The 18,248-nt window shown below is 44.9% G+C and overlaps 1 protein-coding gene across 1 annotated transcript in view; it reads left to right on the plus strand.

Moving 5' to 3' along the window:
• The window catches only part of MYH15 (myosin heavy chain 15), a gene marked incomplete at both ends in the record, with an annotated part of 153,789 nt that overhangs the window by 120,357 nt on the left and 15,184 nt on the right, over window positions 1-18,248 (plus strand). Inside the window, 10 exon segments of the mRNA XM_079766318.1 lie at window positions 2,386-2,455; window positions 3,418-3,540; window positions 4,539-4,613; window positions 7,961-7,998; window positions 8,002-8,063; window positions 13,610-13,622; window positions 13,625-13,743; window positions 13,745-13,790; window positions 14,021-14,093; window positions 14,096-14,199. Of these exon segments, the coding sequence (XP_079622444.1) occupies window positions 2,386-2,455; window positions 3,418-3,540; window positions 4,539-4,613; window positions 7,961-7,998; window positions 8,002-8,063; window positions 13,610-13,622; window positions 13,625-13,743; window positions 13,745-13,790; window positions 14,021-14,093; window positions 14,096-14,199 (723 nt within the window).

The raw sequence follows: 18,248 nt of genomic DNA on the forward strand, positions 1-18,248 counted from the left end.
CGCTACACCCACAAGCCACGCCCACAGTCCACGCCCACCAGCCAATCAGGAGCGCATATGCAAATAAACCCAACCAAGATCGCTACGGCCACAGAGAGCAGGAGGGAGGCTTGGGTTTCCCCGGCAATGGAGGAAGCCAAGCTTTCCGCCTGTCCTTGCTGGCCTAGGCCTCCACTCAAGGCTACAAAGTTTCAATGATAGCAGATACATAAATCCAAACAGAAATGGCGACAGCTACGGAGCTGGAAAGAGCTGATGTTTGGTTTAGGCTAGGGTTGCCCCTGGTGATGGAGGAAGCCAAGCTTTCTGCACCCTCTGGCCGGCCCAGGCCTCCGCTTAAGGTTACAAAGTTTCAATTATAGCAGATACATAAATCCCAACAGAAATGGCTGCTGCCACGGAGCAAGCAGAAGGCTTGGCTCCACTCCAGGCTACAAAGTTTCAATTGTAGAAGATAAATAAACTCCAGATACCAGGGCCTCCGCTTGGGTCGCCAGGGGCCGTGGCTGGCCTGCAAACCACCACAGGCCCCTCACCCAGGCCACCCCATGCCCCAAGGGAACCCCCACCCTGATCTGGGACATCCTTCAGGGAAAACCAGCCGGCCCCCACCCATGCACCAGGCCTCTATCCTATCTAATAAAAGAGTAATATGCAGATTGACCATCACTCCAACACACAAGATGGCTGCCCCCATGTGGTCAAAGATCCTGCCCCCATGTGGACACAAGATGGCCACCACAAGATGGCCAGCAGGGGAGGGCTGTTGGGAGGGGCCAGGCCTGCAAGTGAGGGCAGTTGAGGGCAATCAAGCCTACAGGGGAGGGCAGTTAGGGGTGACCAAGCCGGCAGAGGAGGGAAGTTGGGGGTGACCAGGCCTGCAGGGGAGAGCAGTTGGGGGGGACCCAGGCCTGCAGGGGGGACCAGGCCTGCAGGGGAGGGCAGTTAGGGGTGACCAGGTCTTCAGGGGAGGGCAGTTAGGGGCAATCATGCTGGCAGGGGAGCAGTTAGGCATCAATCAGGCTGGCAGGGGAGTGGTTAGGGGGTGATCAGGCTGGCAGGCAGAAGCAGTTAGGGGCAATCAGGAAGGCAGGCAGTTGAGCAGTTGGGAGCCAGCAGTCCTGGATTGTGAGAGGGATGTCCGATTGCCCATTTAGGCCTGGTGGGATCGGGCCTAAACGGGCAGTCGGACATCCCTCGAGGGGTCCCAGATTAGAGAGGGTGGAGGCTGGGCTGAGGGACACCTCCCCCCCCCCTTGCATGAATTTCGTGCACCGGGCCTCTAGTTACAAATAATTACAAATACTTCTGTATTATACATCCCTGTTCATATACTTGTGGACATGTAAAAATATTTAGGTGGGATGGAGTCCTAGAAATGAAATCACTGGGTTAAAGGAGTGAATTTTTAAATTTTGAGATAACGCCAAGCAGCCCTTGAAAGAGGCTGCCAGCTTACACCAGTACCAACTGTGATGTGCATCAAAATCCTGAGACGCCCTGGGAGTAAGTTCATTACTATTGGAGGCATGAATAAAACTTGCTTTCTATGTTGACCTATATCCATGACCAGGTCACTGACTGGGTTTACGAGAGGTGCTGGAACAGTAGTTAGAAAACTTAAACTGTATCTGAATCACCTGGAGGGCTTGTTAGAACAGTTGGCTGAGTTTTTAACTCATTAGGTCTACGAGGGGGTCTGAGAATTTGCATTTCTAACAAGTTCCCAGGTGAGGTGAGTGCTGCTTGGTTTGGGTGGGGTTTGGACAGAGGTCTGTTTCAAAAGATCTCCAAGTGATTCTAAGGTATGGTCAGTCGAGAACCTTGGGATCACTTCTTCTGGAAAGAGCTTACCATAGAAGGATTTATTATTCACATGAGAATTGCTATCCAGTGGGTTTGTTTTTGTAACTGTTTAAAATTCTCACATCACACCTCAGCCCAGGATCTCAGAACCAGAGGAGAGGCAAGCTCTTGAGCTCCTTCTACTGCCCCTGGACTGTGGGTAATTCCAAGAGCTACTTGGCCCTTCTCCATACCTCTTAGGTATTTGAGGCTTCCTCCTCAAAGAAGCAGAACTGACAATGACAGTACCAGGGGTGGAGGTTTGGATGCCTTACTCTGTCAAAGGCTTGTGTTCATGAGAGGCTAGCCATGGACCCTCAAGAGCCTGAGCTCCTTCAGATTCTTTGGTCTACCTGGCTCATTGCACTGGCTTCTGGCAGACAGTGACCCAGTTTATGCTTGAGAAACCCACCCTGGTGTTGAGTGGCAGCTGACAAAACAGCAGTCACTGGTGTTGATAGCTAAGCACCGACACTGGAAGTGTAGGGATTCCGGGTCTGTATTTCGAGCACCGCCAGGCAGAATCTGGCATTGCTCCAGCCAGCAGGACCACCCTGTGAAACTGTACAGGTGTTCAATGCACAACCCTGTAAGAAGCACTATACTCACGGTAGGCAACTTTCTGGCAAATGAAGAAAGAGATGCCTTTTCCTTATTCAAAGGTCCCTTATGTGCCAGTGGTGGCCTTGCCATCATGTTACCAAGGATGGCATAACAGTCCCAGTGGGTCTCTGAGAACAGTCTTCTTAGCTTGATATCATGGGTATGAAACTGGTTCTGTTGGCCACAGTTTGGAAATGGCACCAGGTGTTAGGTCCGTGGGGTCAGACCAAACCTTGGTTCAGCAACCATGGTTCTTGAGTTCTGGTTAGGAAAGAATTCAGAGACAAGACTCAAACTATAAGAGAACATTTATTTGGAAAGTCACAGAGGTAGAAGAAGTGAGTGGTAGAAGAAATAGGATCAGGAAACAAGTTACAGAAGCAAAAGAAGGGCCCTTGGAGCTTAGAAGTGAGGAGGGTAATGGGGACAGGCATAGGGGAAAAGCATAGGGGTGGGGAAGGCTCTGGCAGGCTCCCAGGAGAGAGAGCACCCTGGGTCTTCCTCCTAAGGGGTTTTAAGAAGATTTTAGGGGAGGTCCCAGGGGAAGATCTCAGTGGAATATTCAGCAGCTTTCCAGGTATGTCCTACCAGGGTTGTGGTATCCACTGACTGATTGACTGGTGCCAGGGCAGCGGGTCATTATTCAATGCAGTTGGTCCTGAGGTCAACTTTGGTTTCATTGTCTGGTTTTGCTGCTTTTCTGGGCCTGGAGCTGAAATATAACTGAGGCCTAGATATTATCTTTAGAGAGGAAAGGTTGGGGGGTCCGAATAGAATGACCAGCAATATGCTGGGGGAGGAAAGATCACCCGAGGGGCAAGGTCCCACCTTACAATTGTCCGTTACTGAGCACCTAGGACTTTCCACCTAGGTGACCTTCTGTACCTGTACCATCATCCTTGCTCTGTTCACATCTGTTTAGCTGCCTACCACAGTTCCTTTCATTTTGCTCTTATTTTTCCCTTTCAGAAGAGATTTCTCATCTGACAAATCGGCTGAGAGAAGAAAACAAGAAGTTAAGTGAAATGGAAAAGGTCAAGAAAGAGATTGAACAAGAGAAGGCTGAAGTCCAGGTGGTGCTGAAAGAAGCATGTATTACCTTCAGGTAGTAAAGAAGATTTTTATCATTGGGATAAAGCAGAAGGTCTGCATTCCAGCAGCAACAACAACACAGTGACACTTATTCACCTGTTAACAACATGGTAGGCATACCCAGTGCATAGACTCTCATACTCAAACCTCAAAATGGGCATCATCGGGGGAAGGGGAGGGGCTTACTGGACGTTTGGACAGTCAGGCCTTTCCCAGGCTCTGTTGAATCAGAATATGCATTTTAACCAGATCCCTTGGTGTTTCATGTGCACATTAACATTTGGGAAGAATTGACCTAGAATATCGCCTCCTGTGTAGTAGAGGTTCAGTAAATATTTGTTGAATGTTGAAAATAAATATCCTCACACTTTCTCCTCTCTAAACAAAATCAATCAAAACACTCCCCCCCCCCCCCATAAAAATTTAGGTAATTTGTTTCTGAAAGCTCATTTTGTGCGGGCTGTTTGACAGGAATATTTTCAGTGGCATGGATTAAAAGTTCAGGAAAACTCTGATTTTAGCCAGAACTCAAGAACCACAGTGTGATTGAAAGGACTGCTGAGAAGAACATTTGTCAAAGAGGGTGAACTAAAACGGTAGTCACCCTGTCACAGTCATTAAGCAATTAATTAGAGCTGCAATACCGCCTTTCTAACAGTTGAATTTCATTTGCTTGACCCACCCTTAGAATGAGCACCCACTCCCATTAAAACACACGCCAACCCCACTCACCCTCCAACAGAAACAATGATTTTTTTAGAAGACACAGCAGCCAGTTTTAGTAAGGGCCGTTTGGAAGTGTGATAGTGGGAAATTAGTCTCCAGAGCACTGCTTTGTGCCAAGCAGTGTGTACTGCATTTATCTCACCACTACATTTCTGTGAGAACCCTGCCAGACAGAAGCCGTGTTCATATTTATTACCCTTGCATGTAGAGTTGTCAAGTGGACAGCACTTGATGCAGCTTTTGCCTTTTTATGCATAATTGTTTTTCCAAAGTCGCCTACGTCTTATACAGAATCCTTGCAATTAGCAGTGCGGAGTTCCCTAGCAAAGCTGGTTCTTGTAAAATTGGTAAACCTTGTTTCATTTACTTATTCCCTTCACCTGGCTCTGTGGGCATTCTAGCTAGGGACTTTCTAAAGCTACCACCTTAACCCAAAGAAGTAAACTTCTATGGTAGAAGTTTCAAGCACCATGACAATCTAATGAGATACATAACTGGTCAGCAGTACCTATAGTCCTGTAGAACATATAGACATCTTGGCATATTCAATTAACTACCATCAAAGGTGAGACTACCAAGGCCATAGAACTCATACCATTTAGTACCACTAGATGGCACTCTATTCTATTCACATTTTCTCAAGCTTTGTCTTCAGCCACATCCATAAATACTTCATCAACTTGGACATGTATTTGTAAAATTGGGTTATTTATTTTCCTGGGTGAGCCTTTATGAGAAACTTTATCAGATTATCTCTAAAGTCACAAAACTCAAATTATCCCAGGTCACCTCCTACAAAGATTCACTTTCTCAGTGCAATCTGGAGGGTGAGAGGTGGCAGTTTCCCCCGAAGAAAGAAAGGGTACCATTCCCTAGGAGGAAATTGCTATCCAAGTGTTTGTTTTTTTTTATTTATTTTCTTTTATATTGAAGGTAGTTTTCAGAGAAGAGCAGCAAGACCTTAGCCATATTAAAATTTCTAACATCTTTCTTATCTTTGTTTTGAAACTTCTACTCAGTTTTAATTTTTAGTTTTTGTGGCATATTCTAATCACTCCTTACAAAAGACTACCATAAAAATTATTCCTTCTCTCAGGAATGTCTGCCAATTGTTAACTGACCATAGATTGTCATCACCCCTTGTGCCCTATTTAAAAAATATATGTTTTTATTGATTTTATAGAGATAGGCAAGGAAGGAGAAACATTGAAGCAAGAGAGAAACATGGATTGGTTGCCCCCTGCACACACCTCCACCAGGGATCAAACCTGCAACCTGGACATGTGCCCTAACCGGGAATTGAACCAGCGACCTTTCAGTGCACAGAACAATGCTCAACCAACTGAGCCTCACCGGCCAGGGCCCCTGTTACCTTTATAAACACCTCCCTCAGTATTATCCAAGTGCTTTTTTGTCTTTTACATACATTTTTAAGAACAGGCTTTAAAAATTCAATCAAGCCCACATTTTAAAACTTGAATGACCTTTATAATAACCCTGGTAGTAATTGCCTTATCTTTAAATATTCAGAGGACTAGGAGATCTCCCTACCTGCCAAAGCAATTCATATGAAGTAGTAGTAATAATTATGGTGATAATGACTCACACTGAATGTATGTGTCAAATGCATCCTAAATTTCTTTGTTGTTCTTCATATGACAGTATTTGGGCACAGTTCTGTTTCGTGCTCTCTGAATGCTTTCAACTTTTTCTCTATCCCTCTGTGATATCCAGAATTAAAAGATTCCAGGTGGAATCCTCGTGCCAGTTTGATACTTTTATTGATTCACCCCTAAGATGGGATACATTATAAAAAGTCGAGTAATAAATTTAAAGGTTTAAATAGAGTCATAGACAAGATTGGAATTTTATATTTTAAAAATGCTTTAGAACTCTAGTTCTTGAACTACAGCTGAAAACCCTAAGAATGTCAGAGCTATTAAGCGACATTGTTGGCAGTGCACCGGCACCAGGTGTTACACTGGTGGAGCCGGACCGGACCTCAGTTCAGCGACCTCAGTACTTAAGTTTCAGCTAAGAAAGAATTCAGAGCCAGGACTCAAACTATAAAAGAAAGTTTATTTAGAAAGTCGCAGAGGTAGAAGAAGTGAGCTACAGAAAAAAAAAAAAAAATGTGTGGGGGCGGGGCTTTAGGAAATGAATTCCAGAGACAAAAGAAAGGCCCTTGGAATTTAGGGAACAGCCAAAGGCAAGAAATAAGTGCTGTGTGTGTGTGGGGGGGGTGGGGGTGGGGGGGGTGGGGGAGGGGTAGTTATGGCTGGCCAGGGAGGGGAAAGCCTAGGTGTGCTCTGTAGAGAGAGCTGCACTGGGGTTGTCATCTTGGAGACCTCTGGGAAGGATCCCAATAGATTATTCATCAGTTTTCCAGGTGTGTCTCCACAGATTGGTCAGCTCCAGGGCAGGGGCTATTTGTCAATGCAGCTGGTCCTGAGGCAGCGGTGTCAGTGTCTTGTCTGGTTTTGCTGCTTTTCTGGGCCTGGAGGTGAAACACAGCTGAGGCATAGATGTATTTGATGTGGGTCAGAACCTCATTGTCCTGGGGGCTTAATGCTTAAGGGCTATTCTCTGGGCCCTTGTTTGTTCCCCCTGCAAGGGGGTCTAACCCATATGACTGCACCATGCCAGGGGAGGCAGTCAGGGGAGAGTTCAAACCCCATGACCAACATATGAAAGGTCAGGGGTCTAAACTGCCTGACCAGAGATATGCTGGGGGAGGAAAGGTTACCCTGGGGGTAAAGTCCTTGTCTTCCCAGGTTTCCCCAATGCTAGGTACCTGGGGCTTTCCACCCTGGTGACCTGTACTTGGCCCATCCTCCTTGCTCTGCTCATGTCTGTCTAACTGCCCACCACCACATGACAGACAAAACTAACCACTGTTTCATCCTGTCCCCAACTTAAGGGACCTGATTTGAACTTCGATCTTTCTCAGAAACTCTAAAGAGCTACATTAGTGACATACCTTTTATAAAGAAAAAAAAAAATGTCCAAAGTGGACTTAATTTAGTGCTTTTTATTTATATACTAGAGACCCAGTTCACAAAATTCATGCACAGGGGGCGAGGGGGGTGGGGTGGAGGGGGAGGGCCCTCAGCCCAGCCTGCACCCTCTCCAATCCAGGACCCCTTGGGGGATGTCCGACTGCCGGACATCTGGCAGTCAGACATCCCTCTCACAATCCCGGACCACTGGCTCCTAATCGCTCACCTGCCTGCCTGCCTGGTCGCCCCTAACTGCCACCCCCTGCCAGGCTGATCGCCCCTCACTGCCTCTGTGTGCTGGCCTGATTGCCCCTAACTGCCCCCCCTGCCAGCCTGGTCACCCCTAACTGCCCCCCCCACTGCTGGCCAGGTCATCCCCAACTGCCCCCCCACCTTGTTGGCCTGGTCTCCCCAAATTGCCCCCCTCTGCTGGCCTGGTCGCTCCTAACTGCCCCCCCTCCCTCTGCTGGCCTGGTCACCCCACGCAGCCTACTGTTCAGTTGTTTGGTTGTCCCTCACTAACCCCCCTGCCGGCCTGGTCACCACACGCAGCCTGCATGTTCAGTCACTTGGTCATCCCTCACTAACCCCTCTGCCGACCTGGTCATAGGCAGCCATCTTGTAAGGGTGTGAGGCTCAATTTGCATATTACCTTTTATTATATAGGATTTCAGGGAGCTCTGAAATGTAATAATGTAATGAAAGTAAGAATCTTCATTTCCAGCTTGAACTCTGAGATACTAAAACTGAACTTGAAAGAAAGCTTTCAGAAAAAGATGAAGAAATAGAAAATTTGGGGCATTTAAGATTATTTTGATGAGCAACAGTTGCATATTTTAGAACTCTTGATTGAACAGAACTCACAGTGCTTGGCTATTTTTATGACCCCTGTTGGAACATTATCAAAGAAATTTAGGCAGTCTAACTTGAATCTTTCTAGAAAGCTTACCACCATTACTTATCAAGAATACTTCTACACAATTACTGTAAGTTTTTATAATTTTGTTTATACTTGAGCAGCTTCTATTTCCATACAAACCTCAAATACTCACCCACGAAAAACTTAATTATATATACAATTACTGTGTATACTCTGAGTCTTTGTATAAAAAAGTCTCTTTTTTAGGTACCCAAGAAACTGAAATGCAGTGGAGGAAAAGAACTAAAGATGTGATGCTATGTATTAAAATTAATGTCATATCAAAGTGAAATTTTCACATAGCCCTTGCCTGTACCTCTGGTCATTCATTTGGAGAGGAGAAGCCAAGAGCTAAGCTGCTTAATGAATCCCTGTTGAGGCAGCTGCATCCTAATAGTCAGGAAACTGAATTAGACAGGATTCGTGGGTGGCAGGCTCTTTTCCCGACTCCATCATTGCAAGCTGATGACTTTAGACATTTCACTTCTTAGCTTCTCAGTGAAGTGAGGGGATAAAAGCAGCCTCATACATGTCACAGAAGGTGGTAAGGAAGATCAGTAAGCTGATGTTGGCAAAGCACTTCACACTCTATAGATCAAAGGCACGATTATAAACATGGAATTAACTATGATTATATTATCTATCTGATCTGTCCCCCTACGTCAAAGCCATGTGTCAGAAAGAAAATCATTGGAGTCCGAGGTTCAACTGGCAACTTGCTTTCAGTGCATTTGTTAAACATTAATAAAAAACAAAAAACTGTTAACATGTACTATTGAAATGGCTTCTTTCTCATAGCCCATTTTCAGACAAAAATCCCACAGGGGGTCATTTTTAAAAATGAGGATGTCAAGCCAAATTTGGGCCTTTGTGTGCTTTGCTCTCACTCATCGGCACTTTCCTCTCTAGGACTGACTGTGGTGATAAATTCTGGTCTACTTAAGAGGCTCTGAGTCAGTGGTGAAAATAAATTTTTTGATGAAAGGCAAAAATATTGGGCCTTGATATTTGCCCTACTTCCTTCTATGAGGAGCAAAAATGAATGTCTCCTTGTGTACTTAAAAAACACACACCAAAAAGCACCCTCGTTTCAGGTAATGTCAAACCTGTGCCTATTAATAAACCGAGCTAAGGAAAAACGAATCCTCAGAGAGTCTGCATCTCATCAGGTCCATCTGAGTGTCGTAGAGCTATTCGCTGAAGGTAATTATCTTCGTGCAAAGGAAGCCCGAGAGTCAAACAGCTAGGGCTGGAGAAGAAAGAGCGGAAGACTAGACAGGAGCTGGGAAAGAAGGGGCTGAAAAAGAAGGGGCGGGTAGGAGGGAGGGCTGAGCTATTCATGGGTTTTAGTTAATGACTCATAATCACTATAATAGGTACATCTGGAAAGGAAAGATGAGCATGTCTTACAAAATTTCACAAATAGCATCCCAGGCCCCCTTCACGTGGAATGCTCTGTGTGAGTCCCGATTGTATCAGAATGCCTTGGTATAATCTGACTTTAGGGCTAGGAGAGGAGGGGATATTAAGGGAACAATGGAATGTGAGGGGAAAATTTGAGTAAAGCATAGGATTTCAAGCCATCAAAGATAACCCAGGTAAATTATAGAACTCAAGGGAAATATTGCCTGAGGCCAAGGTGAGGTTCTAGGTCTTATGTCCACATAAACCGTAGGTAACTCTACAGGAACTGAAGGAGGCCTCTGAGACAGGACCCAGGAAGCTGAAGGGACCACAAAAGCAGGAGAGAGACTCAGAGGCAAAGGCAAAACCTTGACTGCTTCAAACTGGGCAACTCACTCACCTCATTCTCTACTGTTCAGCTCACTCTTCATTCTCTCTGTGAGGACTGACCTGAGTGAGCTGGGCCTGGAGGCCTGGGTGGTGAAATGTATGAGCAGCTGGGTTTGCGTGTTATGTGTTTTGCTTGTTCAGCAGATTTCTGAGCACATAATGTTGAGGAGACAATGTGCCTGCTATTTTAGCCAAGACTTCTTAAACTTTTATGGATGATAGGCCGTCTTTTTTTTTTTTTTAATTTCTGCAAATGTTATAATTAGCATAGCTAAAGTAGGGAGGTGACAATGTAGTCACTGATGGAGGGGAGGAGCTTTGGTGGCTGGCTTTGATCCTCTCCACCCCAGACACAGGAAAGGAGGACTAATGTCAAGGACCAGCTTACAGGCCACCTGGTGGCCATAAATGCCATGTAAGTGAAGGCCTACCACAAGGCCCAAGATTGCGTTAAAAACAGGTACATCCTGATTCTTCGGGGATCACCAATTATATTCCTCCCAACCCAGGGTATTCAAAGACATGCTGAAATGTGTGAGGGTTTTCTCACTGGCCTAGGCCAGGGTGCGCCTGGCCTGTATTCCAGTCTCTCAGATAGACCCAGAGAATTGCTGTGGAAGGCGCTTTTGGGAATGAGGCATCGAAATTCCTTATTCTATCAAAATGCATTTGTTTGGTTCGATCACCGGTAGAAGGGGTAGGCAAATGTTTTCTGTTTAAAGCAGGTAGTAAATATTTTTGGCTTTGCAGGCCATCAGGGCTCTGTCACAACCACTCAACTCTGTAGTAGCTTAAAGCAGCCATAGACATTGGAGATCAAATGGCATGGCCAGATTTGGCCCATAACGCATAGTGCACCCACCACTGCCCTCTAGTCTCAGGTATATAGTAATGTGCCATCATCCTTTCACTCCATGTGGTCCACGCCTGTGAACCCAATAATATCACACTTTGCCTCGTGGTCTTAAGTTGTATGCACCACCTGACTTCAGTTCTTTTATTGCTCAAGTCTCTGCCAGAAGAATATGTTTAAATCTCTTCTCATTTTTAAGTAAAATATTTCATCATGTCTACAAAAAGCAGGATCTCAAACTCATACATGGCATTTAGTTAACAGAATGCCTTGTTAATAATGTAAAGCTGAATCATTTGTATTGAAATTAAGGAAAATCTTATATTTCTCTGATACAGATAAGCAGTATTGCAATAGAAAGGACCTATTGAATTGTCTATAGATTTTTCAAGTTTTCAGATTAATTTTTTTGTTGTTTTACATTTGATTTCTTTCCTCAAACTGTATTTTACATTTCTGGAGGTGGGGGAAAGGAACTTTTTACCATAATGCCCTAGCCCCGAGAGCTTCATTTTTTCTTAAAAATTCTACTTGGGGGAGTTTTCCTTGTAAAGATATCTTGACTCTGCATGAATTGTGGTGATTGTCTAGCAGCCATTCTCTAGGTCTGCATCGTATCCAAGCCTCTTAACCACAGCACTTTTTATGTGTCTAGAGGCACTTATGAAGCTTCATAAACAACTGCGGGAAAAGGACAGCTTGAAACATTCAGTTTGTCTGCTTAAGCAGAATGTATCTCTGTATAGAGTATTTTGACACCAGACTAGGGATGCTATAGTGTTCCTGTATAAGGAGAGTCAGCAGTGGCAAAAATGAGTTTCCCCAGTGGAAGACAGAGAGATGTCTTAAACCTTTTAGTGATGTTGAGTGTGCGTGTCCTTGTAGGAGTTATGGGCTCAGGCTGCCATAACAAAATACATGAACTGGGTGGCTTAACCAACAGAAATTTGTTTTCTCACACGCCTGAAAGTTATACGTCCAAAGTCAAAGTGTCAGCAAATTTGTTTTTTCCTGAAGCCTCTCTCCTTGGCTTGCAGATAGCCTTTCTCTTGCTGTGCCCTTTCTGTGTGCATGCATTCCTGGTGTGTCTGAGTGTCCAAATGTCCTCTTTTTATTAGGATGCCAGTCGGGTTGAATTAGGAACCATCCTCATGGCCTCATTTGACCTTAATCACCTCTTCAAAAGGTCCTATCTCCTAATACAGTCACATCTGAGGTACTGGGGGTTAGGACCTCAACATTTAGTCATAACAGTCTCTATTAACTTACATACTGACATCCCGATAGGATTCTGATCTGGGAACTGAACAAAGGACCAGGTCCTAAAGATAGGCATGAGAGGCTGACCTTAGCATATGGCAACCAGGAACATAGGGTTGGCAGGAGAGAGCTGCTAGTTCTGGAACCAGAAAGAGTTGTTCCCCATATATTTCCATAACTAACTACTCTGAGACCTGGTCCTACTAATGGAGAGAAGGGTGGTCATGGAAAGTGGTGCTTCCATCTGTCACCCAATCAGAAACCCTGGCCACCTGCCTATCCCCCTGCAGGCTACCCACCTTTCTAATTGGCCTTAGAGTTCAGGACATAAACTCAATGACAACTCAATGTGCAACCTAATTCTGACCCAGAATGAGTATGTTGTGCTGACAGGTTCAATGAAGAAGAACAGAAAGGTTCTTTTCTCTTTTGCCTTATCTGTTTAGCACTCAGCCCTATTTAATAGAGTGAGCTTACAAGCACATGTTAGTTATAGGAGTTAAACACACCCACCAAAGCTTGATGGCTTAAATTATCAAAGTTTGTTTATTTTGCTCTAGGTCAGAATTGGAGTATGGGTGGAGAGCAGGCCACTATTCTTCCAAGTCATTTCCAGGTTTTTCCCATCTTGTAATGCTATGACCTTCCATATGTGGCCACCAAGTTTGTCATAGATGGGGACGAGAGAGTACAGGATCACGAGGAAAAAATTTGTGTTGGCTAGGCTTGTAAACACTCTGCCCATAGTCCATCCATAAGAATTCAGTTACATGGTCCCAAATTCACTGCAAAAGGGCTGGGAAATGATTGGCATGATTTCCCCAAACTTTTTTCATTGCCTTCCTGAACACACAGTTATTGTCTAATCTTCTGCCACTTTGCAAGTGTGATTTCAGCATAGGGCTTTGTTTATGAAGTAATTCAGTATCACACAGCAGTTGGCTTTCTCAGACAATCCTTTGTTGTCTCTCACACTCCCAGTGAGAGATAACCATGCTATTCAAGGAAAGTTAAGTTTCTGGAGGCCATTGGAACAGCATTGCTGGAGCTCAAGACTTGTTTCTACCTGGGTAGCTCCTTCTTGCCTTGTTCAGACATTTTGCATCATTGAAAGTGTTTAAATACTATGGCTATCTGAAAGAGCATTCTTCCTTCACCCGTAGCCACTTTATAAAATACAGATAATTGCCATAGATTATTCTTTGGGGGAGATCCTAAGACAAGGCTAAGTCTGCCCTATAGGAATCCCCCAAAAGATTCCGGTTGGTGCTTCCCTTGATTCTTCCAGGAGGTTGGCCTGGGAATCTCAGTCTGTTATGATAGACATGTGCTCATTCACCAAACCCTTCAACCTCTCTGCTTTAAAACCGAAAACGCTTTAGACTCATTTTGTTAATTACCCAGAATTTTTCTTGAATTTTAATGCTCTTCTGTTTCCTAAACTGTTATTTACACAGCAGGTAACCTTTCTTAATTTGGGTGCATGATTTTCCCCCCTGAATGTTATTCTAAAATTAGGAGGAAACAGCAGTGTGTGCTATTGACTCTCTGCAGTCTAGTCTGGATTCTGAAACCAGGAGCAGAATTGAGGCTACCCAGCTGAAGAGAAACATGGAAGGGGTCCTCAATGAGATGGAACTCCAGCTTAGCTGTGTCAGAGGCAACCAAGTCTCTGGGCCAACTTCAGATTGAAATCAAGGTATTTTCAAGTTGTAATATGGGGGTGGGGAATGCCTCTGATCATGGAAGCCAACCAATCAACAGATTGTATTGAGCAATAAGAGTGGGGACACAAATCAAACCCTTCAAGAGAGCGGGAACATGCTTAAATTTAAGTTGGTGGAGCTTTCCTCAGAACATGCATGCACAGGTGCGTATTCCATTAAACTCAGAGGGCCCTGTGCCCCTGGCCCATGTTTTCTCTCGCAGGACCTGTGGGTGCAGCTGGACGACTGCACACACCTGAATAGTGAGCTGAAGGAGCAGGTGGCTATGGCTCAGCGGTGCAGGAACTGAGGTCCTTGCAAGAGCAGACAGAACGTGGGTGCAGGCAGGTAGAGGAAGAGCTCCTGGAAGCCACAGAAAGAATCCATCTTTTCCATACCCAGGTGGGGCCCATAAACTCTTCTCATTACCTGCATCAGCTGGTTAAAGGCAGTGGTTTACACACACCAGTCAGCCTGCGGCCATGCACAGTTGCCATGTTAACCCTGGGTGTGGCATGTGAGGCACAGGGAGAGCCTTTGGCTTCGGAGCAGTGGTCACACTCTTTATTTATTCCCCAGTGTATGAGTTTCCTAGCGCTGCTGTAACAAAGTACCACAAACTGGGTGACTTGAAACAACAGAAATGTATTCTCTCACATTTCTGAAGGCTAGGAGACTGAAACCAAGGTGTTGGCAGGGTCATGGACCCTCTGAATCTCCTAGGTGACCCCTTTCTTGCCTTTTCCTAGCTTCCGATGGTTTGTTGGCCATCTTTGATGTTCCTTAGTTTATATATGTATCATTTCAACCCTCCACCTTCACATGGCATTCTCGCTGCGTGTCCTAACACCATCTTTCCTCTGTGAGCATCTGTCTCTGTCCAAATAGTCTCTTTTTATAAGGACATCAGTGATTTTGGATTAGTGCCACACTGACAACTTCAACTTGATTACTCCAAATAAGGTAACAGTCTGAAGTACTGGGGATTAGGACTCTAACGTATGTTTTTTTGGGTAGGTTCACAATTTGACCCATAACACTAAGTCTTCTGCCAGAAGAATGGACTGTCAGGGCATTCACAGGATGCTAGGGAGAGAGAGATGAACAGTCCCTAGTGTTCCAGAACTTCTTGCCTGCTTCTAAGCCACATGTTCCCCAGCATTCCAGGATTAAAACAACAACAACAAAGGACATTAGCAAGAAAACCTCCTGCTTCAGGGCCAAAGATAGCTAACAGTTTTGAGTTGCTGCTGCTGTGCTGTCAGAACTTTGGTTTCTCATGGAAGGTTATGTAAGTGACGCCAAGCAAGAATTCTTAGAATATTTGCCATTCTTATAGAATCAGGAAAAAAGTCATAGTGGTAGGACAACTGTGTATAGTAAATGAGTCATTCAACAAACATTTTAGGGCACCCACCAACCATTACTTGGAGGTATACATGGGATAGATACAAAATGTCTCTATTATCCTAAAAGTGTGACTCTTGTGATGTAGCAAGCACATCCCTACAGACAGCCTTCCCTGACCATCCTAGGCTTAGGTAGATGCACAGCATACTTAATCTGAGTCGTGAAGGATAAGTAAGTAGCCATTCAGGTAGAGAGGAGTCAAGGGCAGAGGCATGGGGAGAAGAGGGAATTGGGAACGTTAAAGGAAATGGATATACTCACTAAAGCATGGGGTGAAGGTGGGACAGATCAACAGAAATGATGCTAAGAGGCAGGTCACCAGGGACCTTGAATCTGAGACCAATGGATTTCTGAATTCTGTCTTATGGCTAATGAGGGTCTGCTGTGGAAGTTTAGGTAGCTGAAAGTGAAGTTGTTAGATTTATATTTTAGGAAGTTTTACTCTCATGATTGCTATGAAGGGTGGATTAAAACAACTAGGGGAAGAATTACCATGCTCTGGGGTATTTACAAATGTCTGCGGGGTCATTTTGGTTTCCACAGCGACTGGGAAGTGCCACTGAAATTTAATGGGGAAGGTCCAGAGATGCTAATACTCCTGCAAGGTGCGGGATAATCCTACATCTCAAAGAATCTCCCCTCTAGGAATGCCAATTGTGTCCCCGCTGAGAAAAAGGGAAGTATATTCCAGAGCGTACCAGCTGGAAGGCACTGCAATCACATTGTGCCTACAGTTTGGCTGCTGTGTCCATGCACATGACACAATCCTGTTTGGATGCCATGTGGTATAGAACAAACAGCCTGTAGGTGACGTGTGACTCCCAGCAGGGTAACTCACATCAACATGCTCTCTTCCTCTCAAGAAGACTGATCTAAATACAATGAGTGGGATTCTTATAAAGTAGAATATCAAATTTTTTAAAACTAAATCATTCACTATCTGTAGTACTTAATAGCTATGGGTAACAAATCGTTTGCCATGCATATTATAACTGATAATGTGCCAGTGAGTCCCTATATGATGAAAAACCACTAGCCTAAAAAAGAGGAAAAAAGAAAAACCACTAGCCTAGTGAGAGGTGAGGCCATCAACCACACATAGAGAGGAGGATATGGATGGGGGGTAAGGGGGCTTAGGCAGTAGAGAGAGCTGGTCTCTATGGCACATTTCTGAAAATGTAGGTGTATAAGAGGAGCTACCACAAAAATGCAAATTCTCAGGTCTCACCCTAGACCAGTGGTTGGCAAACTGTGGCTTGTGAGCCACATGTGGCTCTTTGGCCCCTCGAGTGTGGCTCTTCCACAAAATACCACGTGCGGGCGCGCACGTATAGTGCGATTGAAACTTCGTGGCCCATGCGCAGAAGTCGGTTTCCGGCTCTCAAAAGAAATTTCAATGGTTGTACTGTTGATATTTGGCTCTGTTGACTAGTGAGTTTGCCGACCACTGCCCTAGACCTATGGAATCAGAAGCTCTGCGGTGGGAGCCAGGAATCAAGCGAGTTCTCAGGTGATGCTGTTGGTCTAGGCACTACCTTTCACCCAGCATATCTAGGGGATACTATATTGCACCTAAGGATTCCTCCCTCACATAAATCACGTGGGGACACCCTGCAATGAGTAAAACACTGTCAGTCTTCTGATAACATAAGAAAATTTTATGCAACCTTCGTAGACCCTTCTGAATTCTCAGTCCTCTAAAACAAACATCTGAGGCCAAAGTTATCCTTGGCTAATTACATGTGTCCTTTTCAAACTTGATCTGTGACTGTCTAGATTACCTTTCCACACAGTACCCCTTAAACCTACTTTTTCCAAAAGAACCAATTAGAGAGTCATTCATCTTGAAAGGGTTTTTTTTTCTTCATAAATTTATTTTTATTCTTTAACCAAGAATATGGTTTTATATTAATTTTAGAGAGAGGAAAGGAGAGGGAGAGAGAGAGACAGAGAAAGAAATATTGCTTGGTAGGCACCTTGACCAGGGATCAAACCTATGACTTTTTGGTGTATGGGATGACACTCCAACTAACTGAGCCACACCAGTCGGGGCTCAGCTTGCAAAGGTTTTAACCATTATCTCCCTCACAGATTAGCTGATTCTGTGTACAAACAAATCACTTTTAGCTTCCTATACAAAGATGTCCTTTCCCAGTAAAGTGCAGTGAGCATCCAGAATATACTCCAGAAAAACACACTTACCCACCCCAGGCCACACCCAAGGCAGTGGGAAGCCTGGAGGTGCCCAGAGCCTGGCTGTCCCTTAAGGACAGAGGTTGGTAGCCTTGATGGAGATGTTTCATGCCACCAGGAAAACAGGGGGCAGGAATATCTTTCTTTCTGTTTCTAAGGCTCAGTCCTGCCACCGAGAGAGACACTAGAGGGTGGAAAGTGAAAGGACAGTGAGGAGAAATAAAAAATAGAAAGCTCGTGTCTTTTATACACACTCTCTATGCTCAGGTTTCATACCTTCAGAAAATCTGTGCTTCAAACGTGGACCAAATAGCAGTAAAAGGAGCTCCAGCCTCTTGTCACACCCCAGGAAGGAAAGAATTAGGACAGCTCCAGCCACAGAACAAAGAATCCTCCCGCGCAGTGTGGTGGCGGGGAGCTCATCTCAAGGACTCTTCCCACCTCCTCACTGCAAAGCCCCATAGGAAAGGGAGGTAGATAAAGAGGAAGATTGTTGTTTCCTGGAGCATCATGCTGGACACTGAGTGTTATTCCCCAGCCCTCTGCTCCCCAAGGTCGGAGGTTGACCCTGACTGCTGCTCTGGGACATTTGTTCTACCCCATCAAAGAGCTAAGGCAGAAAAATATTCAGCAAGTTGAAAACCAAACACCTGTCCCTGGCTTGTAGGTTACCTGAATCCATTTCTCCTTTCTGATTCAGGCTGTCATCTCTTTGTTACTGAATGGTTGAAATTGCTTCCATTCAAGTATGCCTTTGATGGCAAGAGGCTTTTCTAACGTGGCCTCCTGGGGTTGGAAATGTTGCTGAAGTGAGTGTGGCTGACTAGAATAAAACTCAGCCTTGGCCT

This window comes from Cnephaeus nilssonii, assembly GCF_951640355.1.
Source record: "Cnephaeus nilssonii genome assembly, chromosome: 3".
NCBI classification, from domain to species: Eukaryota; Metazoa; Chordata; class Mammalia; order Chiroptera; family Vespertilionidae; genus Cnephaeus; species Cnephaeus nilssonii.